The sequence below is a fragment of the Dromaius novaehollandiae genome, chromosome 24 (genome assembly GCF_036370855.1).
Source record: "Dromaius novaehollandiae isolate bDroNov1 chromosome 24, bDroNov1.hap1, whole genome shotgun sequence".
In the NCBI taxonomy this organism is placed as follows: Eukaryota; Metazoa; Chordata; class Aves; order Casuariiformes; family Dromaiidae; genus Dromaius; species Dromaius novaehollandiae.
In genome coordinates this window covers 4,757,704-4,783,301 of record NC_088121.1, presented here as the reverse complement: position 1 = coordinate 4,783,301, position 25,598 = coordinate 4,757,704, and the positions used below count along the sequence as shown (strand labels likewise).

At 49.7% G+C, this 25,598-nt stretch overlaps 1 protein-coding gene across 5 annotated transcripts in view; it reads left to right on the top strand.

Moving 5' to 3' along the window:
• The window catches only part of PLEKHN1 (pleckstrin homology domain containing N1), a 30,987-nt gene extending 5,792 nt beyond the window's left edge, over window positions 1-25,195 (top strand). For 2 of the 5 annotated variants that reach the window (XM_064525513.1, XM_026100588.2), the window contains 14 exons: window positions 4,160-4,306; window positions 4,682-4,762; window positions 6,247-6,334; window positions 9,232-9,356; window positions 11,332-11,481; window positions 11,888-11,968; window positions 17,701-17,770; window positions 18,324-18,478; window positions 19,186-19,380; window positions 20,055-20,321; window positions 20,909-21,052; window positions 21,870-22,079; window positions 22,403-22,451; window positions 23,166-25,195. In XM_064525513.1, the coding sequence (XP_064381583.1) occupies window positions 4,160-4,306; window positions 4,682-4,762; window positions 6,247-6,334; window positions 9,232-9,356; window positions 11,332-11,481; window positions 11,888-11,968; window positions 17,701-17,770; window positions 18,324-18,478; window positions 19,186-19,380; window positions 20,055-20,321; window positions 20,909-21,052; window positions 21,870-22,079; window positions 22,403-22,451; window positions 23,166-23,359 (1,956 nt within the window). In that variant the 3' untranslated portion in view covers window positions 23,360-25,195. Of the gene's footprint in view, window positions 1-4,159; window positions 4,307-4,681; window positions 4,763-6,246; window positions 6,335-9,231; window positions 9,357-11,331; window positions 11,482-11,887; window positions 11,969-17,700; window positions 17,771-18,323; window positions 18,479-19,185; window positions 19,381-20,054; window positions 20,334-20,908; window positions 21,053-21,869; window positions 22,080-22,402; window positions 22,452-23,165 lie in introns of all 5 variants that reach the window. The other 3 variants (XM_064525515.1, XM_026100589.2, XM_064525514.1) reach the window with 2 other exon arrangements.
• Window positions 25,196-25,598: the final 403 nt, after the last annotated feature.

Below are 25,598 nucleotides of genomic sequence, written 5' to 3'. Positions count from 1 at the left end.
CTTGTTGGGGGATGGGCAGATGCAGGCCATGCTGGTAGCTATAGACCTTTCCCAGAGTGGGCTGAGAGGGCGGGGATGGGCTTGTGGGTCTGAGCCCAGAGATATTGGACCTTCAGCTGAGGCCGTTTTCTGCAGGGTTTTGGTTTGGGCAAGTCGTCTCCATCCTGGGAAATTGCCTTTGTACCTAGGCAGATTATTAGGGATTTATGGGAAGTGGCATCAGTCTTACAAAGGGTTTTTTTTCTGAGTGAGAAAGCCTGAGCCAGCTTTAGTCAACCTTCTTCTCCAAGCAGAGATCAAAGAAACTACAGAAATTGCAGATAGACAAAGCAGACGAGCTGGTGTCCGGTCCTCCTGATTCCCTCTGTGGCCAGGACTGGACACTGATGCTTTGTACCGCCAAGTGCAAGCGGCCTCACAAAGAAAATCACAGAACTGGAGGTGGCTGTTGTGGCCTCTTTGTCTGTCCATGCCACCTGCCAGCCTGCTCCGCCATGCCATTGCCTAAGCACTGCCTGGGAGTTGGGGTCTGCGTCTGGCCCATGCTGAGGCCAAGTCAAGATTCTTCCTTGTGCTTTGGTTTCTCAGCAGGAAAAACAGAGATCATAGTTGTGACCATCTTGGAAGGTGTTTGGGTGAAAAGCAACAGGGTGGAGGTGGGTGTCATTGCTGTACCTCATGCTGCACAAGCAGGCCGTGCTTGCTTTCACCAAGGACTTATACTAGCTGTTGGGTTTAATGATGTCCAGCTCTCTGCTGCTGCTCTCCTGAGATTTGGGCAGTAATATGTGGAAACCTATGAGGGCAGTTCTCCTTGTGCATATGCAAACAATATATTCAGTTCAGGTTTAACAGTGGCACTCCAGTAAAAGTCATAAACATGCTAGAATAAAACAGGAGAGACCTGCCTGGTCAAAAAAAAAAAAAAATTGACTTGAACAGTCCTACTTCTTCCTGCCCAGCCACTATATCTGATCATAAGTGATATGACCGTTGCAGTTCAATTGTATCTTTTTCAAGAGAGCAAAATCCTGTTTCCTGCCCCTGAGCACTGGTCATACAACCAGGTGAGCTTTGCCTGACCTGCTTCCTTCTGCTTTTGATCCAGCCTTGAACTCAGAGGGGTGGCTTTTGAAATTTGAAGCTGACCCCAAATTTTACAGAGAGCTGGCTTCGTCACTGCAGTTGCAGTTAATGTCTAATCATCTGTGCCCTTTGTGTGATGGCCTTGCCTACACCAGGCCTTTTAGCCTAAGGAAATGATCTGGTGCTGGTGCCATTTGCCTCCACTCTTCTCCCACATCAGCAACTTTTGATTTGACTGGCCAGTTTCAGCATAGTTTGGAAGAGGCTGGGGAGGTGTCAGGTGCACCTCACTCCTGCCGAGCATGAAGAAATGGTGACAACATGGAGGAAAAAAAATTTACGTTTGTGCCTCTCTGTAGGGAAAGCCCTGCAGTTATGGTATCAGATACCAGGGCACGCACACTGCAGACAGAAAGAGAAAACTCTAGTCGTGTAGCTGCCTGTCTTCACAACACACGAAGTGTTGTGTGATGGTGAGTAGTGCCGTTTTTGATAGCTGCCAGAGGGAAGGATTTCTTCCAGCAGCAGCTGTCCTGGTATTGTTGCACTGTGGCAACTGTAGTCTTCAGGTAAAAAATGGGAAATGAAGTGATCTGGCCGTGGGAACCTGCTGGGTCATTCCCAGGTGTTAAAGTTTTTTAAAGGTGACTCTGGCTTGCACCAGAGCCACACTGCAGATGTTCCCAGTAATATTTGAGAGAGATCTAGAAAGAGGATGGGGTGGGAAAAAGTGCCAGTGGTAAGTCAGCAATAAACAGCTGTGTTACTGTGCCTTACCTCCCGCAAGCCGTGGCAGCCAGTTCCCTCCCATTACGCCCTGTGGGAGGTTGGAGCACACCTTGCCACCTGGCTACCAGCCTATTGCTGGTTGTCTCTCTCGTCCTTTATGTAGCTCTCGGCTCTTTGGGGTAGTAGCTATTATTTCCTCTTGTATTTCTCCAGTGCCTGTCACCGTGGTTCTGCCTGGGGCTGGGGTACGTAGGCGTTCCTACAGTATAAATAGGAGATAAAAGGCAGACTGCAAACACTGGTGGGCGAATGCTTGTACCTGACCCACTGAGCAAACACCTGAAGGAGTGGGAAGGAAGGGCAGCGGTGAGGAACTCCAGTGTGAGTCCACGTTTGACCTGGCTGTGTCTCTGCGAGGCACGCCCTGCAGCCTGGTGCCTGCTGCGGGGCTGTCATTATCCAGGTAGTTTTCTACGACTGCTTTCACAGCTGGCAGGTGATCAGTCGTTCTTTGTTCTGACAGCAGCGTGTAGCAAAAATGTAATCTTTTCCTATGTTTAATTGCCTCTCAGTGAAGCCATTAATTGGCAGCGTGCAGCTTTCCACCTCCAGCGGGAGGGTCTGGGTATGTGTTCGTGGGTACTGCTTACAGCCAGCTAGAAAAGCTGGAGGGGGACTTTGAGCAGAGAAGGTGTTAACGTGGGGCCTAAAATGAGTTACCTAAATTCAATTAGGCCCTGAAAGGAACTCCAGGCTTTTCGGGTAAAGGGATCCCAACACCCTTAGTCTCCTGTTACTAGTTTACCAGTTCTCCTCTAGCTTGAGTGGTCGATGGCTCTAACATGGTTATGAGAGGGGTTAATTCAATTCCATTCCAAAGGCGTGAATCATCTTGGCCCCAGCAAGAGAGATGGTTAGCACTGCTGGCTCTTCATTTATCATGGGGCTTATGCAGCTGTCTCTTTGGCACAGCCTGCCAGGAGCAGGCACATGCAGGCCAGACAGGTTCGGTGGTGGGGGGAGCACTGGCTGCTGGAAGTCCCTTGCTGTACAGGGTGATGGGCTGTCACTCGATCCCTGCTAAGCCCTGGCAGCCCTCTCTGGGATCCTTCCTGGAAATGCTGTTTTCGACAGAAGCATTTGACCCTTGCAGAATGACATATCATCCCTCCACCCTGCCTCCAACATTGCCATGCATTCACTAGAAATACCCCCTGGAAACACAGCTTCAAATGGTTAAAGCGGGATCCCATCAAGATTGCTTCACAGCTTGACTGTGAAACAACAGGACAAACCTTCCATCTCCCACCTGCCTTTCTCTTTTGCTGGGGAATGGCTGTCCCAGGGCGTCTGCAACATGTCTGACAAAACCGGTATTTACGACTCAAATACGCCCGTGGGGGTGTGGAAGGAGAATCAGTGGGGTCTGCGGCCAGGCTGGGATACAGCCCTTCCCTTCACCGCCCAAAACAAATGAACCCCTAGAAACAAAGATGCTCTTCGCAGAGAAACTGCAGGGAAAGCTTTTAACCCCAGGGATTTTTGCAGTATCCAGACAGTACAACAGCAGACACAGGCTGTTAACAGACAGTGGAATCCAATAGGGGTACAGATTTGTGTCATGGCACGGAGAAATTTCCTTATACGCAGAATGCAGGAAATGAGGGAAACCCCCTGCCGTGGGAGTGCTAAATCCCTCCCATGCCAGCCCTTGCTCTCTCCTAGTGCCTGGTGGTTTCCCCTGTCTTTTTGTGCAGAAGCACTGACAATGAGCAGCTTTGTGACTCAGTGCCTTGCAGCTGCTTTTATGGCCGTAGGACTCTGCCTCAGAATTGTCTGGGCACCTGAAACAACAAACTCCCCCTGAAGGAATCAAGGGATCTGTGTATTTGGGAGAGCTGTGGAATGGAGGTGGAACTAGAGGAGAGAAAATCTCTCCATTAACCCCAATGAAAGGCAAACTGTGTTTGGTAAGCCTTGCTCAATCCTTGTTCCAGTGAATTTGAGTAGGACATCAGAAAATCAGCTATGGAGCTGGGAGACCCAAAATGTAGGATTTGTTTCTGCACCTCCTTTTTCCTACCCCAGAAATTCTCCCTTTAGTTCAATATTTCCTCTGCCTAGTGGGGAAATATTCCTGGCCCATCCAGCGCAAGGTCTCACAGCAGTAACTGAACCCCAGCTCCACGCTGGTGTGGAGACCAAACAACAAACAGCCCAAGCCTGGGCACCTTCCCCAGGGTGCCTTTCTGAGGAAGGGCCATTCTGGGAATGTCTCTTCCAGACATGCAGGCCCCCCACCTCCCATCAGCTCTGATTTGTTTTTCCTGAAACCTTGGTGCAGAATATTCAGAACCAGGAAAACCAGAAAGAAAACTTGGACCAAAGGTTCCCGGGCCTGTTCAAGAAGGGACGCAGGAAAACAGTTGTCAGGAATCTGGGGAAAATCATCTACTACTCCAAGGTCAAGTTTAAATTCCAGCACTGCCAGGTAAGTTGTGGAAACTGTGGGTGTTTCTCTTCCCAGGCATGGAGTGACCCTTCAGGGCCAGGAAGCAAATTGTAATTCTGGGAAATGTCACTCACAGAGATCTCCTCCAGCTACGGCAGGGCCCAGGGATTTCCATTCCTTGCTGTGCACAGGTACTGCCTGGTGCACTTCGGCTGGCGCTCATCCCAGTGGGGACCTGGGCTGTGCTTTCATGCTTAGCAGCCAGACTGGCAGCAGATCCACCAGCAGAAATGCTGTATCGGCCCTTGGATAAGTGGCGGCCAGCTTTTCTGTGCACAGACCAGTCTAAGACACCAAAGTGGGGGGGAGGAACGTGTCCTGAGATAAACCCCAAGATGTTTGTCTTTTCTGCAGGAAGTGAACGACTGCTACTTGGAGCTGTTCCAGTCTTATCTGTACTTTCAGTCTATGGGCTCCAATGGACTCACCTACCAGGTAGGGCATCTCCCAGGACATGCAGGGGCAAGCATCGGGGAGTCTGGCAGTATGGCCAAACAGTGGGGTGCCAGGTGGACAGGACAGGTGGATGAGACAAGGAGGCTCTGTTCCTGGGGCTGCTACTGGCCTCCCCTAGGTGATCTTGACAAGGTCCTGCATCTCAAGTCTCTTCCTGAGGATGCTGAGCTCGAGGGGGAAGAGACCATTTTTCCTAAGATCCGTACCCAGATAACCTCAGTGCCACGTGGGTCTTTGGCCTTGTCTGTGGAGAGAGCCACAGGACAACTCAGGAGGCCTGTCTTAGAAGTGGGATAGGAACCTTTGCAGGCTCTCAGGCAGGCCCTTGGATGGGAGGTATTTAGGCTACGTGGATTTATCTTTGTGTACAGCACCAGGCACAGAGAGGCTTTGGTTTGATCAGAGCTCTTGTTGATCAAAATCCTACTGACCTTAATGCAAATGATGGATTTGGCCCTGGCTTTTGAGCCAAAGGGGAGTTCTTCCTCTGCAGGGCAGAGAAAGCAACAGTGTGGGAGAGGGTGGAAAGAAACCCCTGAGAACAGCTTTGGGGAACTAATCTGACAAACTGTTTATCAATTCTTTAACCTGATGATGGCAGTTAATTACAAACGAAGGGTGTTTTGCACATGCAACCAAAAAATCACAACCGAACAAACAGGAAACCCCCAAAGTACTTTCCCTCCCTGACTGAGTAACTAAAATTGAGCAGGGCTGTTTTGTAGATGTTTGTAGAATTCATCCCTTTTAGAAATGATTTATTGTCTTATAGGTCATTTGAGGTTAATGTACTATGACAGTACAATCTCTTGAGTCATCCAGCAAGCCAGCCTTCAGCTGAAAGGACACGTCAGAATATTAACAATATTATGAAATCCCCCATCTATTTTATAATCTGCTCCTTAGATTATTAATTCTAAAGGAACTATAAAGGAATTAATGAACCAGTACAGGTCCCTAGACATCACAACAAATAGCATCTTTTAACATCCTATTTTAGAAAACCCAAGACAGGAAGTGTAAACTTGTCACCTGTTCCTGTTCTTCATTATAGTTGGAGTCTGATGAGCTGGATTATTGAAACCAGCCAGCTTAATTTTTGTTTACAGTTGTTACCATTTTATGGTTTTCTTGTGTTAAACCAGCATTGTTTCGTTGAGGTTCCTCTCAAACCTGAAAGACTTTTAATGTAGAGAAAGTGTTCTTGCTAACGTGACAGATGATTACTGCAGTGCCAGCCCCACTGAACCCAGGGAGCTGCTAAACATACTTTGGAGAGCAGGCTAGATTGAAGTCCCAAATATTTCCATTCAGAGCAAATTTTTGCAAACTAACATTGTGAGCCACAGCAGCCTGCTGGTGCTGTTTCTGGGCTTTCAGTCTCCTGTGGGAAAGGGACATTAGTTGCAGAGATTGTCTGTGGGCTGCCCCCAAAATAATGATGGTGTGTTCTGCTTATGCAGGGACTGCTGCCTTTGAAAGAGCTGAACGTGTGTGAAATTGAGAATGTGAAGAGCACAGGGCTGGAGGATCACGCTTTCCGGATTGCAGGTTAGCGCATCTTCGTTTGCTCTGATTAGAGAACAGAGTGTGTATTAATCACAACTGTCTTTGCTCTTCATCCCACTCTGACCTAGTCCTAGAGGAAAACCACACTGTGGAAAGAGGTTGCAGGGTGCTGCTGCTCTTCCTCTCAGCATTCACAACCCTCCTTCCAAGGCTTCCCTGCTCCTAAACCCCTGAACAGTGATGGCCAGGGCTGCAGGCAGGGTAGGGGCTGGATAAGGTGCTCCTCAGAGGAAGGGCGGTCCTGCACTTTGGGCTGGTTAATATTCAGGACACATGGTGACAGTTCCCACTTCTGCCCAGTCATTTACTCCATATGCACCACATTTGAACCAAGGGATGGAGAGAACTCCTTCACCCCATCTCTCACCACCTTATAAACTCTTGAGGCCAGGGACTGACTCTGAGCAGGTGTGCATACAGTGCTGTGCATGCTGATATATAGCACTTCTCAAATACGAAGGATGTGGATCAACAGTTAGAGGTGAGTTATCTCTACCAAGAACACCAAGCTGGTGCTATCAGGACAAAAGGTCGCTACATCAACTGTCCCTTGCCATCACTCCTGCCTCCACATGCTTTTTAACTTTTTATCTGAGTCATCTTGTTTCATAAAAGCTTTCCTAGGATAACAACCTGTCTGCAGCTTGTCTGGGAGCTTGTATGCACTTAGTCAATGCTAAATTACAGCAGTACCAAGAGTAGTAGTTAAAGCAAGAAGTAGACAGAAGTAACTAATAACCCAATAAAGATACAGAGCTGAGGAAGCTAATTTGTGTCCCAGACCTGCTGTCTATGTACTCTGCTATCCTGTGCTAGAAAGTGAGTTACATAATGGCCGCTCAAACCAAAAAATGACATAAATTATAAAGAAGATATAGTAAAAATGACCTATTCATTTTAAGAACTGTTGAGTTGTGGTCTTGTTACACTGTACTAGGCAGGATATGGAACACAAGAACCAAGCCCACCAACATGCAGAACCATCCGTGGTGCCTTCTTTCCTGGCATTGCCACGAAGAGGTGGCAGGTGGCCAGTGCTAGCTGTCACCTTTGCTTGGTGGACCATCTTTCATACACCCTCTGTTGCTGATGTAGCCATTCAGCACCTAGAGTTACCTGTGCCCACCTGCAAATGTTGCAGCCTTTTTGCATCTCCAGGCAGGGAGATTTGGGTGGGAATAAATGTCTGCTCAGGGGAGTGGCTTTCTTGACTCCAGTGTTTCTCTGGAAGTGTTCCCAAAGAAAGAGGAAGGATAGGGCAGAAGAAAAGAGCACGAGGGCCAGTGCAGGTTTCTTAGCATGGCTGTGTTGTGGCCTGCCACACACATTCCCTTGGGGCTCAGGGAAATGGTAGCAACTGAATTAGCAGCAGCCTTTCGAGTTCTGTTTTCGCAGCCTCTGAAACAGCTCCTTGCATGAGTCCTAGGCATGTCTCAGGCTTCAGGCTTAGACAGGAGTTTCTCTTCTCATTTTCTCTTCCTTCGAGGCCCTATTTAGATGTGACAGTGTGAATAGCCCTCAGGATGTGTCTGAAAGGCTGCCGTTAGAGGAGGTAGCAGAGCAAGCAGTGCCATGTTAAGGGTCATGCCTTACTAGAAAGATTCCTACTGTTTGTATAAGAGCGTGAGTGTCCAGAGAAGTATTCAGAGCTACCAGAATATCTGGATACCTGGAAAACATTACATGTTTATATCCTCCCATCAGCCCTTTAAATTAGGGAATCACTTTACCTCCATTGCAAAGATAAGGAAACTAAGGCGTGGGAAGACAAGAGAGCTCCAGACCCACAATGGCAGATAGGTGTTAAGTCTTACTGGGCATACAAGTGTCTAATTCTTATAACAGATCTGAACTGAGTGACTTATACAAGATTTCTCAGGGAGTCTTTGCCTCAGTTTCCCCACCTCTGCTGTGCTTATATTCGTGCATTTCTTCACACACAGAGGTGTTTTAAAGTCTTAATTAACTGATATTCATAAATAATGCAGGAATTACAAGATGAAAGAACCCACTGAAGAGCAAAGTATCATGTTTATCCAGTGCACTTGCTTATCTGAATATTTCCAAGTCCTGCAAAAGTCAGATCTTACTGACCACACACCAAGTAGGGTTTTAATACAACATCAGTGATAAATTATTAGTCAAAACAGGCATTATGCAGCCTGCCAGAAATGATTAACGTCACTAGGACATGTATATAGTGAGTAGCAGAGGGTGTGTGAGTCTTTTTTGCTAATGCTAAATGAAGGATAACTGGAAACATTAAAATCAATAAGATATGGGGTTGTTCCTCTCTTCAAGGCTCTGCCTGGGAGCAGCTTTAGCTTGTCTGGTGCAGATTATACTTGGTGAAGCAATACATAAATAGTGTCATAGCAGTACTGATGTTCTATGCATTTACTACTGAAGTGAAACTATGAAACGCCATGAAACTTTTGCATTGAGTTATACTTTCTGCAACAGCACATTGTGGTAGCCTCTGGACTGCAAAGGTGTTTTTCACAAACTGTTGGGGATTTTTAAAGTTGAAATCCCTGTGTTGATTTCAAGCTTGTCTTTTGTACTTCCTTTGATTTTTGTTCTTGGCCTGGTTTTTGGACTGAAAAGTGACTGGTGGTCAGAGCTAGATTTGACTGCATGAGCAGAAGGGGAGAAGCTGTTGCAGGAGTCCTTTCCAGAGAGCTTTCCCAGAAGCCTGATGTGAGGCAATGCGATCAACGTAGTGGCAGGAAAGACTGAAGTATGACGTCAACAGAGCAATGCACTCATAGGCTATCATGTGACGTGCTGAGCCGAACAAACCTGGCCAGCTGCTTACCCTTTGATGCTGCAATTGGTGCTCTTATCTGTTCAGCTCATCTTATGTCTCACATACCTAGGTCCCTTACTGAATCCCCTTATCGTGTTCTGCCCTACTGAGTCAGAACTGAAGCAGTGGCTTTATCACCTGGAGAAACAGATCCACCTAAACGGAGGAAGCCTTGGCTTGCCCTTCCTCTCTCAGGTTAGTGTCTTGGGACAGGGAATGTGTGCAGCTATTACCCAGCCTGTGGAATCAGAGCTGAATGACCATAGAAGTTGGGCCAGTTGGGTGGATGCTGCACTGCTCCCACTGCATTCAGTGGAAGGCATAATCTCCGCAACCAGCTGCTCTCAGCCCTTTTAGCTACGCTTCCAGGCACTCCCCTAACACTTTCCTCTTCCAGAGTCCTGAGTGCCCCCATGGGGCTCTGGGTTCTTGCTCCTAGCTAGAGCACTTTAGCAGAGGGCTGGAGATGGAAAGGGAGAGGGGCTCCAGTTCCACTTCAAAATGCTCCTCACTGTGCTTGTTGCTCTTTCAAAATGTTGGCAGGAGATGTGGAATTTATTTTTGGCCTAAGCCGCCTTTTCCAGGCCAGTGGTTTGATTGCTTTCCCCAAGCAAGGAGAGCCTTGGACAGTTAGATTTAGGGTTCAAACAGGGTTGCGCCTGACTGGACTCACACCGAAACAGGGCATGCCACCCAACCACCTTTTCAGGCAGAGAGCATCCCAGAAACCATGCCCATCGTCCCACTCAGCCACTTGCCCGGCTATGCCTGCCAGCCTGCTCCTGGCATGAGCCATGAGAGTTGGGGGGAGGAAGTGCTCCCCAGCCGGCAGGAATGGTCTGACAGACAAGTTGCTCACTATTTGGACTGAGGCTCCAGCAGCTGAGCCCTGGCTGACACCATGACCCATGCTGATCAGATGCCATTTGGCAGAGTGACCCTCGCCTTGCCAGACTGGCAGCCCAGCAGCCTTCAGGCCCACCATGAGCAAGAGCAATCCTGTCTGGCAAAGCTGTAGGCTTTGCTGGGGCTGTACCCTGACTTCATTAGACAGGGACCTACCCGCTGGTGTGGTGCACAGGGGTTTTGGTGCCACTCATACCACTTCCAGCAGCCTCTGTGTTTGTGCAAAGTCTATAATTCAGCCCTTGGGACATGCAGCTGTAGATCCCTCTTTCAGCCACTAGTACTCACCAGACTGCCTTGCCCAAGCGCTGGTGTAGGCCAGGGCAGCAGCACTGCTAAGGCTTTTGTGTGGCCTGTAGCTTTTTGCTGTGCTGTAGGCACCTGTCTGCTTGCCAGTGCCTAGAGCTGGCCCTGGGCAATGTGCCCCATATCTCAGCTTCCTTTTGTTATTCCACCACCCCCAAAATAACTGTGGAGAGACATGCTAATTACCCACACTTGACAATATTCTCACTTGGGAAATTCTCTGTCCATGGAAGAACAGCGTATTTGTGTTCACATATCTTTAGGGGCTTAGGTCTGTTTGGCCAGCACCATGGTGGGTCTGGCATTTCAGTCTGAATGGCAACCCCAGATGTGCTCTGTATGGCTGAGACCTGACAACAGCTTGCTGCATTTCTGCTGTGCGTGTGTGTGAGCGCAGCTTCTAATTTTGGAGCTTGCCTCTTGTGCAGCCTCTGAGTTCCTGCTGCCTTTGGGGAAGAGTGCAGAACAAAAGGCTTTGCAAGAGGGCCTGGCAAGGGTTGTGTGCTGAAAGGGAGACCTGTAACCCAGAAGTGCCGGTGCCACAGCCTCTGAGGTTTGGGTCCGTTTCAGAGAAATGCTCACCCAGTTGGCTGCTTGTGCAAATATTCACAGTTTACAAAACATTTTGAAGGAGGAAACTGGGACCAGGGCCTAGGAAACGGGATCAAATTCAATAGATCTGCTTTCTTTTCCACCCTCTACTGGGTATTTTATTTTCCTCCCTGTCTCCATCTCTCCACTTGTGAAACAGGGGTATTGACCTGACAGCGTAGAGATGATGCTAAGTACCAAGTATTATTATTCAGTCCCAGCTGGAAAGCTGGTTTCTGTACAAATTTATTTACTCTTTCTTGCTTCCTCCACCCTTGAAAACTGTGCTGGGATGGGCCATCTGCTAGCTAAACATTTTTGTGGAGGACGTCCTACAATTGCTTCTTGACTGTGCTCCTGTCCCTAGAATGACTGGAAGCAAAGCTCCATGGGGAAGGAGGAGCTGCGATGGTCTGTGCAGAACATGCCTGTTGAGGAGTGGAGAGGGACCCAGCGGGAATCCTTAGGTGATGTCCTCTGTGTTTCCAAAGTGAAGCTTCAGCATCTGCCTTTTCAGGTAGGACACTCATTTCTGGGAGCAACCCTCTGTCAGCTTGGCTCAGAAAAGGCAATGGATCAAGTGACTGGCACAGATTCCTGCATACTTGCTTCCAGTAACCCCATGGGTCCCTGAAGGTTCCTTCTACCCACACCCCAGTACCTGAAAAAGTGTTTATTAATGCTCTTCTGGCCCAGCAGCAGTGCCTGGGAACAGTGCATGTGCATAAGCATTTGCAAGACGTGGCTGGCAGCTAGAGCTGACAGGCATCTCCTGTGGAGCCCTGCTGCAGGGGAGCAGCTCAGCTCTGTCTCCCTGACACCGGCCCAGAGTCAAGGACTCGGGAAACAAAGTAAACAGCTCTCCCAGACCTGAGCCCTGTCTGGCTGTTCACAGGGATCCCTCTTTCCCTTTACTTTCCAAGGAGCAGCACGACCGGCTGTTGGTCCTTTACCCTTCCACACTGGTGATAGTGTCTGAAGAGTGCAACAGACTCTATTTTAAGGTAAGTGTGTTTTCAAGCTTCTTCCTGATCTCTCTCACCTATCCACAACCAGACTACTTCACCACTGCTTTGGCTCGTTGTTCCCCTCCACCTGGGTTCCCTTGTGCACTCATGTTGGAAGAGTCTTTCCCTCAGTGCTGCTCCCTTGCCAGCTGGCAGGTGAGCAGGCAGAGGGATGTTGCAAGCTATCTTCCCATGAGAAACACCTTGCCCTCCTACAAAAGCCCTGGGGGAAGGAGCTGGCTGCCAAGGAATCTGAGTTTCTGAGATGGGAGGTTGGCATGTTTCTGTGTGGTTATGCTGGCAGAGAGCCTGGCTCACTAGCACAAGACAGGAGCTGGAATAGGAGTGTGCCCTCGTGGGAACTTTGCTTCCCAGGCTCAAGTCTGTGGAACTACTTGAAAGCAGGTAGGATCCAGGCGGCACATCTAAGGAGAGGCCACTGCTAGGTGTGCTGGGTTTTGCTGCTGGGTTTTCCCTCTGTGAACTGCGAGGCAGTGTGTGGAGCCAGGGCCCTGAGCAACGTCTGGGCTCACCAGGGGAAGAGCCACCAAGGACATAAAAGCCTGAGTGCACAAGGTGATGTGAGAAGAATTTCTCTAGTGCACTGGTTCGTCTGTGCATGGAGGAACAATGTTGGGTGCCCTGGCACAGGAAGGCAGTGGCAGTGTAGGCGCTGAGAGCTGCATTTGCATGGCTGGCAGTAGGAGTGGCCCTTAAACTTCATTGCCAACATCCATCTTAGACATCATTGCAGTGACTGTAAAAAAGCCCTGTCTTCTGGCCTTGTTTGCCTGTGTTAGGACAAATGCACCCAAAAGAGCTCTGAACCATCTAACCTGCAGGTGTGGCATCACCAATACATGGTGGAGCTGAGCTGAGACATCCTAAAAAGGAGCAATATCCTCTTTAGTCACTGAAAGAGGAACTAGTAACTTGTGACAAGGGAACCCCACATAGATTGAGGGCTTGTGACATTTGGTGTAAAATCATTGCAGTTCTTCTTCACACTATTCATCACATCCATCCCACACCTTCAGTCACACAAACTGTTTTCAATCAGAGGACTACCCCTGGGAAGACCTGCACAGAGCATCTCCTTTGCCAGAGGATATGGCTGGGCCTGCAATGGGAAGGGGTTTGAGGAGGGACAGATCCTGGTGAGAGCTCTCCTCTGGCCCTTGTGCAACAGTGGTGGGTGTTTTCCAAGCAGTTGGTGGCTTGTGTGACACACCTTAGAGACAGATTGTTTTCAGGAACAGTGTTTGCAGCTCCTGGGAATGGGGCACCATATCAGGGGGCCTTGGGCTGGGCTGTCAGATTAACTCATCTCTTTTGAAATTTAAAATCAGATTTGTCTGCTCTGTCCACACAGTATTCACCTTCCCACGGTGCATGAGTTTTGGTCCCTGGACGTCTCACTAGCTGCATTAATGGCAGGGCTCCACGCAGCCAGAGCGCAGGGAGGAGGTGATTCACCAGTCTGTGACACTGCAGTAGGAACCTGATTTTCCACAGGCATGTCAGGACACAGGAGCCTTCTCCCAGGGCTTCTGCAAATTAACTTCCCTTCCCTGTGAGCAGACGTTGAGCCCCACAATTTGTTTGTGAAGGAATAGCCTGGCCCTTTTGTTCTTGGGTTTCATACAAACCACAGAAATTGCTGCTGCCAAGTTTGCACGTGGGATAGGGAAAGGGAAGGCAAGGGCTTGGACTGCTGAGGATGGTGCTAAGCCAAAGCAGCAGGCTCTGGCTCACCTCTGATGAGAAAAGGCCCTGAGCAAGGTGTAGATCCGTGAAGGGGGAGCCGCTGTGTGTGGCAGCTGGTTCACACTGAGCCTGGGGAAAGCTAGAGGGACCCTCTGCAGCTGACCTGCATGTTATTTGTGGGACATTGCTGTGCTTCCCTTCATGGGACCGCTGACCTTGCTGATGGAGGAGAGGTGGAGGGACCAGTGACTGATGATGGGATACAAGGTTCTCTCCCCCCAGCCCCTCTGCTCCTGGCTTGTTAAACAGCTGCCTGGCAAGGGAAGCTGGCACCAAGAGGTGGTAAAAGGTAGCTGGTCCTTTACAGCTCTGCCAAACTGCATGGATCCCAGGACCACTGGTAGGGCCTATGTCCATAGGGATGAGAACTTGGCCTTGACAGGATGCTCCTGCCATCCTGTCCTTGTCACCTGATCCTTCCCTGCATGGTAGAAGGAGGAGGAGGTCTCCCATGCCACCCCTGCCCAGTGTCAGCTGGGAGAAGGGAGTACCTGGCCTCTCCCTTGAGAGGTACTCTGTTCCTCCTGCCTCTAGTCCCGGTGGGTCACAGCTGTCTCCTGCTCTGTCTGAATGGTTGCTGTCTTCTGTTGGTGTGCAGACTTCTCTGTATGCTGGGATGAGCAGCACCTCTCCTTACCTGGCATCACTGTCCGAGGATAGCACTGGGCCTCGGCCACCGCAGGGCAGGGGGCTGTTGCCTTAGGTAGGGCGGAGCATGGGGTGTCCTGGGTGAAGCCATACGCAGCCCTCCTCAGCGGCAGAAGGGCTTGCTGTAATGTGCTGGCACCAAGGGTCACATAGCTGAGGAGCCCATGGTTCCCTTCTCCACCCTGCAAGCTGGGTTTCTCCCTGGGGCTAGCCCAGCGCTGGGGATGCCAGGCGTAGCTGAGGTCTGGCACTGGTTCCCACACTTGCCCTCAGGCTTTGCTGGCACTGTGGTCAAAGGCAGCCTTTTGCTAGTGGGCTGCAGGTGAGGAGACAGATGGGCAGCTCCATCCCCACTGCGGTATGCTGTGAACTCTTAGGGTGTGGGTGCCACACTGGGACAGGAACAGACAGCACCAGCCTTTTCCACACGCTGCCCTGCCAGCACCTGCGCAAACTGAAGCTTCAAAGTCCATTTCTTACAGTAGAGGGGGAAACTGAGTCACAGAGCATTGCATTCACTTTCCCACGATCAGCCTTCCTGTACTGCTCTGCCCATAAATCACTTTCCTGTGCAGGAGAAATACGTGCTGCTGGTGTTGGCGTGTGCCTGCAGGCTATTGCAGAGAGAGGCAGTCAGCCAGCACAAGTCAAAGTCACCCAGCTGAGCTCCATGTTTCCCGTGTGGTATAGCTGTCATGTTGGCCACATTCCCCAGCGCCTATGCAGCTTTTCAGTGAGGATGTGATGAGGGGCTTCTCCTAGACTCTATTTGACAACACCTAAACTTAGGCAAATTAATCCTGCCCAGTTGCACCTTATGTGAGGATCCTGGAATAAACGACACGCTTTGTGTCATGTTCCCCTTCACATCAGTGAGTGAGACCAGTCCTAAAGGGGCTGGGCTGCAGCCCAGATCCGAGGGAGTAGATCTTAGATGCACGGGCAAAGGTTGATCTGGGTATGGTGCTCTGCAGACCACTATCTCTTGTACCCTGCTTTAGGATGTAGAAGTAAAATGTGCAAAATGCTGCCATCCTGCCTTTGGAGCACTTTTTGTCCCTCTTTACACAGTTTGGGAGTGCATAGCTGAAGGAAGCTCAAGGCTCCTAGTTACTTGGGTTGCAGGGAAGCTTCTTTGCTCTAGTGAAGTGAGCAAAGACAATCTGGCTTGGAAGAGGCAATCCAAATCTGGGAAAAGTTGAGCTGTCCAGAGCCAAGTGCATGCAGTAACTCGGCAAAAGGGAACTGCCTGCTGCCAGCACAGCTGGGTTTGTCCCTGCTCCCTGAGGGCCTCTCCCCTGCTTTCTGAGCTTCCCTCCTCTGCCGGGCATGGGGGAGAGCTGCATGAGATAGGAGCATTGTTTCTGAAGCACTCCCCAGATCCTGCGTTCGCCATCCTGGTGGGGAGCGGCTCCCAGGGACACTGCCACTAGCTGCCCTTGCCTGTTGCTTGGTGCCCACCAGCAGGTAGGGCAACATGAAGATGAGGATAAGCAGGGGTTTAGGAAACAAAGAAACAAAGTGTCAGGCAGTTTCCCCCTGCTTAAAGAAAGAGAGAGAAGGGAGAAATAAAGCAATGAGCTCATCTGTGAGTTGTTTCCAGTGTAAAATTTGCTTCAGCTGCTCTCCCAGGACTGATCTTGTATTATTTATGTAACTAAAATTCAGTTTGGCGAGCCCTGAAGAAAGAGGAGACCTAGATCCTAGTTCAGTTGACAAACCCCTGGCCCTTGTGCCAGGCTGTCCATTACAGAGAATTAAACTGTCATCGATGACACACAAAATGCAGATGGCAAAGCACGGTCTGATGCTGGGCTGAGGATGGGGTTCAGCTGCAGGAGCAGAAGAGGTCTAGATACTGCTTGCTCCAGCCTGTACGACAGAGATTAAAGGAGAGCAGGGCCTGGCATGGATGAATGGCTCCCGGCAGCTTCAGGGACAGCTGAGGGACACAGGGCGGTGATGGCACAGAGGGAAGTGATGGTGAATCATGAATACCAAACCTGACACCAAGGGAAATTCGCCCTGGTACTGACCATAGGGAGCATCTCTGCGTTTAAAAGCTGGTGCCTGATAACAAGCGCTTTGCCATCACTGTGCTAAATAATACACCCTCTCCAATGGCTGTTGTGTGATGGTATTTTAGATGTGCATGCAAAGGCATCATTGAACTCGGGGTAATGGCACATGGTTTGTCTACTAGTTGTTCCAGTGGCTGGGGACAGGTTGCTTGAGCCTCTCCCCCTAAGCTCCCGGCTAATTTGAACACACGAACAGTGCTTGTCAGGGGCAAACCCTGCTCTAACCACAGGAGTGGCATTCAAAAGTGCTGTATAGCACAAGAGCTCATATTACACCAGCTGGCATTTACAGGGCTCAGCCCTGTATTTGTAAGACTTTGCAGGATATGGATAGTGAGGATTTCTGTTTGCAAGGCTGGAATTCCCAATCCAGCAAATAAAATCTTGTTCAGGACCATGTTTGCAAAATTTTCTGGAGAAGTCAGCTGTTAAACTACAGGAAACTGTTGAAACAGGACTGGAGGGAAAGAATGCAATAAGGCCTCTGGTGGAAGGCAAGATCAGTGCGAGTTGGGAGGGTGAGTTTACTGGGACAAGGCTGGATCAATATCCTGGAGACAGAGTTCTCTAAAATGGCTGTGCTCCGTACCCCACATCCACTAGAGCATTTAGGTACCCAAATCCTCGCTCAGATCAGGAGCAGTTTGGATGCTTCTTGTCTTCTGCAGACCTGGCCAGGTGATTTAGGAACTGAGTTGCTGCTTCTTCCTCCCCTACCCTGCAGAGGACTCCAATGGGAAGTGAGCTGGGGATGGAGCAGCAGGGCTGAGCTGCAACCTCTCCCCACAATGCATGAACAAGCATCTAGGTTTTTGCCAGCCTAGCCCTGTCCTCACTGCAGACCTTGCTTTTGCACCTAGATGGTTACAGAGTGAGGCGCTTCTCTTCATGCTCCTAGCTAAGCTGGCAAAGCTTTGCAGTAGGTTCCTAAAACCTCTTGGCCTCTCTGATGGGAAGCCTCTCATAAATATGAGGTTTAGCCAGCTGGATGCCTGCAGTGTCTCCAGCTTTCAAGCTGACTGGGACAGTAATGTTGGCCTCTGTCCTCTGCCTGTCCTGTCTCCTTGGAGCAGATGGGAGCGAGTGGCTGTGTGCAGAGAACCCAGCGCACAGAGAGCGTGGCCTGGAGCTGAGACCTCCATGGGGGGTTGTAATATGATATGGGAGCAACAGGCACATACTATGAAACGCACTCGGCTGTGCTGTCCTAAGCCTGCTTCTCTCTCCTGACAGGGTGAGCTACCACTGAACGCTGTCCAAGTGCATTTCGAAGAGAATGAGAAAACTTCCTTTTTAATAGAAGGTAAGTGTCTGACCTACCAAGGGCTGCACTGGCAGCAGTCACAAAGGTCTCTTGGGGCTGGGCTGGTTTCGCTAAGCTGCTGTGGGCATTTTCCTGGTTGTGCTTACATCAGAACCCAAACTTTGTGAACCGAACTTCTTAAAAACTTCCTGACTTCCTTGGACTAATTCAGTGTCTATACCACTGCTGAGCTGCAGGGCCTGGTTTTGCTTGCAAGGGAGAGGTTAAGGGGACCTTAGCCACTGCCCAGGGAGCACCAGTGAGTGACAGTGCTAATGCCCAGGGATACGCTTGTCACAGTGTGGCTGCACAGGTCCCCTTCATTCCAATCTGGGTTGTGTTTTTCCCTGTCCTAGATTCAGTCTGATGCAAAAGGTCAGCACCAAAGCCAGAGCATTCCCCTTATTCCTGTGTTGGTATCAAGGCCCCATCCAGACTCTGGACCCATGAAAAAAGGAGGGAGGGATGGAGAGAGGGTATTCACAAGGGTTTTTGAATGAAACATGGACTGTCATGGAATCCAGTAACAGCCCTGACTGATGTTATTTTACAGGCCGACTAATCAATTCTATCCGGGTGATCTGCCCCAGCTATGATGATTACCAGGAGTGGCTCTACTGTCTCAAAACAGCCCAGTTTCGAAATGCCGACTCCTCCCTCTCTGGATCAGAGAGCTTCTCAGGATCAAAGCTGCTGCATGCTGGCCCGGTAATAAGTGTTGCAGGTTCATATGGCAGTCAATAGATGTCCCCAAGGACTCCCATCAGTTTTATGTCTGGCTACGTTCTGGCATGCTAGACTTCACTTGAAGTCCTCTTCCTGTTAGGAAGTCTCTGATACCTGCAGATTATGCTAAAGGCCTATATTATATTATATCAGTCTACATTGCATTAAGTCCCTATAAAGCAGATCCCTGGCTATAGACTATGACAGTGTTGCGCGTTAATGCATTGACACAGGGGCAAAGGTAGAGTCTTAAAAGTCAGGGGAAGACCCACCCACTTTGCAGCCAGGGAGGGGTCAAGATGCCTGAGCACACTTCTATCTGCTGCAAGCACCTCCTCAATCACTGCAGACTCAGTTTGCTTGTGGGTGGTGCACTCGCCCCTTCTGAGCCTGGACTCAGCCATCCTCTCAGCCCTAGAGGGCAGCACACCCCGCCACACTGGGCACAGCTGCATTGGGAATGTGTTCACGGCACTGGACACGGCCCAGCACCAGTTCTGGACACAGTGTGTGGGGACCGAGGCATGCTGGGCTGCCCTGACCATACTCAGACAGCAGTAACATGGCCTCACCATGAGCATGGTCCACCCAGCAGGAGTCATTTCCAAGGGCAGGGCTGGGAATGGATCCACCTGAGACCACCCAGAGAGCTGTTGCTCCTAGGTGCTGTGTTCTTTTCCCCCATCTAGTTTGCAGGCAGTGGGAGAGGATCACTCACTTCTGATGGCCGTACAAACTCCTGGACGTCTGGAGGGAAAGTGGCCACCTTAACACACCTCTCACAGAACAGCGGCTCTCTCCCCGATGGCCGGTCCTTCGTGCTTATGCCTGAGAACAGAGTGCTCGAAGACCCACTCTGCCCTGGCTATTCCCAGCCTCTCCATGTAAGTGAGCCCCCCAAAAGCCTGGGACATATGTGGGGATGAACCCTGCTTTTGAGTAGAGCAGTCTGTCCAAGTGCCCCAGACGGGCTGAGCTCATGTGAGTCAGTGTTTGCTACACAGTGCAGCAAATCCATGCCTGGAGCCTGTGTTTATCCTGGTTCAGCATTGTCATTATTGATAAGGAAAAGGTCTGCCTAAGAATCACCTTCCAACATCCTACTTGGCTGAAGGGTCATTGGTACAAGTTGCAAAAGGACAAATGGGACTGTTCAAAGGCCAGGAAGTCCTGAAGTAAAGCCCATGGGTAGGCAGAGGTGACAGGACTTGGCAGGCCTTTGCTCTGACATGTGCTGTGTTCTTACATCCTGGGTGTCTACATGCGGGGGTGGAAGTGTGCATGGGGCTCAGGCCCAACTGCAGAAACGTGCAGATAGGTCAGCACACTGGGGCTGATCCTGCCTGGCCCTTTGAGAAGTCATGACTTCAGTGAGTCTTTGGAGAGCATCCTGTCCTGGCAGAGTTCCTGGTAGGGAGGGACTGTTAAATGTACAAGTGCAGAGTGATGCATGCAGCTTCCCTAGTAAAGGAGGGGTCTTGCACTGGCTGCGTGTGGGCATGTGTACCTTGGCCTGGCCTGATGAAAGCTAGCCGCAGGATCCGTTTTCTTTTTTCAGTGCCTGGCACATACCAACTGGTCAAGCACAGGGCTGCACACACAGGAGCTGCGAAGGGGGGGCAGCACCAGAAAGTCCAAAGGCAACTGTGGACCTTGCAGCCGGCAGCCACAGCCACGCAGCCAGGACATGGACAGGAACATGTGTAGCCTCATTCCTGAAAACCCCAATGGCGAGCTGCTGTCATCAGTGTACAACGAGCCGTACTCTGCACACACCTCCCAGCATCATCCAGCAGCTCCCCCATCACACCTGGATCTGAACAATGTAAGGAGGCTGGTATGTGATATACTGGGGCTGACCTCCTGCACAAGAAGGGCAGAGAAACAGAGGAGAATTCATGCAGGTTTTTCTCCATGCTGGTGCCCTGCATTTTGCTTGCAGTGCTGCTTGGATACCTGCCCTAGGTGTTCTAGGGCAGGCATAAAACCTATTTCCACTTGAAAATGGCCCGCTGGGAAGTGAAGCTAAACACAGGAAATGGAGAAAAGTCTCATGGAGCCCTCAGATACTGGACACTAATGCCTGAGGCAACATGAACACCAGTCAGAGGTGCTCTGCGAGTAGGAGTGTTATTGCTTCATAGGACAAAGCCTCTTCTTCTGAGGGCCTTTTCAGTATGTGTCCATCACTGGTTTAATGTGGGAGGCCATGTCTCCCTCCCTTCAGTCTCAAGGAGTATGCATCTGCCCTACACCCAAGGAAGCCCCTATCCCTCCCCCCATCACCTATGTCTGAGAAACAATTGGGACTACAATTGCAGGGTGATTCCCCACTCCTATCCCTCCTGGGATAGACAAAAATTGCAAGTAGTGAACAGGATGTGATGTTCATGTTTTGATTCTCCCTTTTAGCTGAACAGATGGAGCTTGGTGGAAAGTCAGCACTCAACAGCTTCCAGCTCCCTGCAAAGGCCGACTGTGCCCCGCTCCCCCTTGTTCGCTGACCCCTATACACCCACTGCATGCAGTGTGGCAGACTCCAGCTTTCTGGAAGAGGTACCCTGTGCGATTGCTGCTGGTTGTGTCCCTGACTCAGCGCACAGACTTTTGGCTCCAGAAATCATGCCTCAGGCCATTTCTTTTTCTGCTGTCTGCCTGAGCAAGAGATGTGGAAACTCAAGACCTGCATTTTGGTGTGGGGCAGGGAACAGCATAGTTCTCTGTTTTCTTGAGCCAGGACGGTCAGAGGGGAGCAGGTTTCCCCTGTCTTATTAGTGGATGCCAGCATCACAATGATCCCGGGATGAGCCAGAAACCGTAAAACAAAGGCAGGGACTGGGATGTGATATGTTTTTCAGAAACCAGAGATAAGTCAGACATAGGGACCACTTTATCCACCCCACAAGAATTTCAGCTGTGATATATGAGTGCCTATTAAAGGCTACATTTCCAGTTTTGTGCATCTCTTTGGAGAAGAGACTGCTTCCGAGTCTTTGGTTGATATCCCCTGTATTGCTGAAATTCTCTCTTCCGTTGGAGGATTCTCTTATGCTTTCCTGGCTGTTTTCCATCTGTCCTCATCCCCTGAGCTGGCATCAGGTCCCATCCTACCACCTTCACATCTGGCCAATTTCTATAGTCTATAGGGGGTTATTGTGAGGGACATGCAGCTATTTCTTCTTTCCCATTTAAGGCCTTCAGGACTTTTAGTCCTGAATTTAGAAGAATTTGCAATGTATTGAAAATATTGTTTTGCCTAACTCTGAGGTAATAATCTATTCATAGCAGGGCTGGAGTAGAAGTGGGGATCAGCTGGTGAATGTTCCCCAACTCTTCATAGCAGCTACCGTATCTGGAGTTTGTTTTACTTAAGTTCTTGCAGTGTCATGGACAGACAGATTCAGCACAGATGAATGGTTGCCCAGCCATCCCAGTATCCTGTCACCTTCCTCTCCAGAAGAATTCCCAGCCTCTGACAAGCACTCACTGGAAAGAGGTGCCTGAAGCTCAGAGATACAGCACCCCTGGCACCTCATGCAATTTCCATCTGGGGCCTTCTGATGATGCTTCTTATTTTGCAAATGTGAGTTTGCAAATACAGTTCTAGTGCCTTGGACTGTACAGACTGTAGGGAAGCACAGAGAGCAGCCCTGGAGCAAGGAGCATCCCTGTGCGACTGTTCAGAGCAGCTAGAAGTTTGTGTATGGGGAGTGTCCCAGCTTGCCTTCCTCTTTATACTGGAAGAGTGGTTGGTTGCTGCAAGGCTCTGCACCCTTTGCTCTGTGGCTGGGTGCATCTTGGGACACAGGGGTGGGGGAATCAACAGAGGGCTGATTTCCCTGGTTTGCAGTATCCCAGGATTGCAGTATTGAGTCAGCTCTCGTCAGCGTGTTTCTTTCTTTTCAGGTCTCTTCTCTGCGAGAGGAACATTGGGGCACCTCACTGCAGCCACCAGGTGAGACCTTTGGGAGGTGCTTAGGAAGCTGGCTGGTTTCTGCAATGGTGCCTGCACCTGTGTTACATCTCTCTTCTGACATGGCCTTAGCTAAGCTTAACACAGCACTGCTGGGTCTGGGCTTCTGCTGCTCTGCGGTTTATCCAAGTCTGCAAGCAGCTGCTTGAGTGGTGCAGCTCACCCCACCTCTTGTGTCTGTCTCCATAAATATACAAAGCAGGACTGGGAGGGAGCATAGGGACTCATGAATGCCCCTCCTTGCTGCTGCTCCCCTACGGTGAGACCAAGCCTATTGTGCTGCTCCTTGCCTGCATCTGTCTGATGGAGGCAGTTCCTTGGCTTCCATCCACTGCCTCTTGGCTCTGGCCACCTTTCTTACATGGTGGGGTTTGTGGTTCATTCTGTGGCACACTTGCGGCTTCCACCACTTTGCCCAAACCTAGTTGTATCCAGTCTGTGATTTTGCTTCAGACATTTTCCCTCTGCTGGCAAAGGAGAAGACAGCCACTGGGTTGCTCATTTCCCCGCAGAGAAATGCCCTCAGAGTGGAGAACAGTGGTGCTTCCCTCCATCCCTGTCTCTCTCTAGGAGGTGTGGAAGAGAGATGAGGGGACAGAGCGCTGTCTAGGAGCCTCGCTAGCTAGCTAGAGCAGGACAGTTGGCTGAGCTTTCTCTTGCCCATGTTCTCTGAGTGCTTTGGTCTGTTTTTTCCAGAGGGGAACACTGGCACTTATGACCTGCCAGATTTCAGCTACCCACACCGTGACCCTGCAGCCTACCATGACTATGCCGAGCTCCAGAGCTTCCAGAGTGACTTCAGCTATGACAACCTGTGGGATGCTGAGGTAAAGGAGCCAGGCACGCTGCACACCTCACCAGCGCCGAGCCAGCAGTTCTACCAGGCCTGAGGGCAGACCTCCACAGCCGGATGCAGAAATGCCCCTGGGCTCTTCTTGCTGGGCTTCCAACAGCAGTGAGGAGCTCTGAGGCATACAAAGCAAAGGGAACAGCCTTGCTCTGTGAGAGGCTGGCTCCCACATCCTCTCAGGTACAAAGTTTGAACTTCTCCACTAAATCTGAAGATGGGTGCAAAGCACAAATGTGACAGCCTCTGGAGAGCCCAAGAAGCAATGTTTCTGCAGCACTAAGGAGTGCACTCTGTGGCTGCCCCTGCTAGAAGAACCCAGGCTAAGGAACAGCATGACCTGGTGTAATAAAGGGAAGGACAATTTACCAGTCCCAGATAAAAGGGACGGGGTGTCCAGACAGGGCAGCAGCTCTAACACCAAAGAAAAGGGCTGGTTGTTGGCTGGATTAGTTTGACCATTTTCCTTTTCACCAGAGCCTTCAGGCTGGTGATTTCAAGGAGCCATTGATCCCCGAGAGTGGCTGTTAAGCCAAACCTTCCCCCACTGAGCTCTGATATTTGTGAAGACGTATCAGATATACACCATCATGGTATATAGGACTGGTGGCAACAGCTGTGTTCATAGGATTGTCTTCTTGCAAGATGAGAGTTATCTGACAGGGATGGAGAAAGAAGTCCGGATCTGGGCAGAACAGGATGTTCTTTCCACTTTATGCAAAAGATTATTTCCTGCTAGTGCTGGCTCCAAGCCATGGTGGTGACCTGCAATATTAACAGCCTGATACCTTGACAGATGGCATCAAGAAATGTGCTGCCATGAAATATGCCAAGTGTCTTCTGTTTACCAAGGACTTCCCTGGAAAGGATGCCCCAGATTCCTCTTACAGGACTGTGTCCTTGCCTCCCAGCCCTCTCCATGTTATTGGACTCGCACTAAATGCTGCCTATAAATATCTAGGCAAGGAGGGAAGGAAAGAAATTCACTAGAAGCCAAACTCCAGTACGGCCATAACACTCCAGTTGCTGGAGCACTGCCAGCGTGGGCTCTGCACTCTTTCTCTTTCCCCTCGCAGAGCAGCAGCAAGAACGGGATACAAATAGGGGACAGAGTCTCAGTGTTATCATTTCCCAGCCTCTTATGCCAGATCCTTCAGCACATATAAGGTCAGCAGCAAATCCAGATGTTTTTACCTGAGGCTTCAAATTCTTGACCTTCGTTCCCTAAATAGGCTGCAAAACAAGCATATTAACTAAATCTCTATTTTTGTTCTTTCAGTGGTGCAAACAAAGCAATCCAGGAGGTCATTGTACTTGAATAGATACATATTATATTGTGCTTATATATATATATATATAAAAAATATATAATTTTTTTCCAGAAGGTATCAAGCAAAGTTTACATGCAAGGTTTGAGTGGATTATACGTATTTAATGTGTAAATGTGGCTGAGTTAAAGATCTATTTAATTTTGTAGCTGTGGATGACATTCAGTTCTCTAGAATGGGCAGCTGTCTGCACATCAGCGCGTGTGTGTGTGTGTGTTAATTTGGTCTTCTAGCTGTTATTGTTTTGTTTCAGGTTTACTTTCATTTCAGAAAGGTTTGTATCTAATAATTTAACCCCCAAATGATCTATTTATTCAGAACAGAATTGCACTAGGGGACACCAAAGGCACATAGTATTCTGGGAGGCAGCCATGCACGTGTGCTTCTGTGAACACGGTAATTTTTGAAGACTGCTACCATGATCTGTTTAATTGTGTTTAACAGCAATATCTGCAATGTATCAAAAGGAAAAAACTCCTCCCTATTACTGTAAAAGTTTTCTGGTGGATTTCTGTGAGACTGTACAATTACAATACACCTTCTGGAACATTGTTCTTCTCACTTTTTTTTGTCATCACGTGGTATAATGGAGAAGAATTTTTGTCCATTGCTGCTGTCCTTTATGCAGCACCTAATGAATGAAATAGCCCTTTTTTTTCTATAGGGCTTTGGGTCCCTGGGTCCAGGAGGATTTGCCAGAGTGCTGACTGTCTGCAGTTCAGGTCAGGCATTTGCAAACACCTAATCCTAGGGCAAGGTCTCCCATACATTTGTCAGGCAGTGAGACCTGGCTAGAGGTTTAATGCAAAAGCTGATCAGACTTTGCTTTCCCCCTTTGTTCTGAGGGTCTTGGAAAGGAGTTCTGTAAAAATCAGCCAGCGAATCCAGATGGCTCAATGCACTTGTGCAGCTAGGAATCCCCATGCCGTGCTGTGAAGCTGGCACATCTGTGCT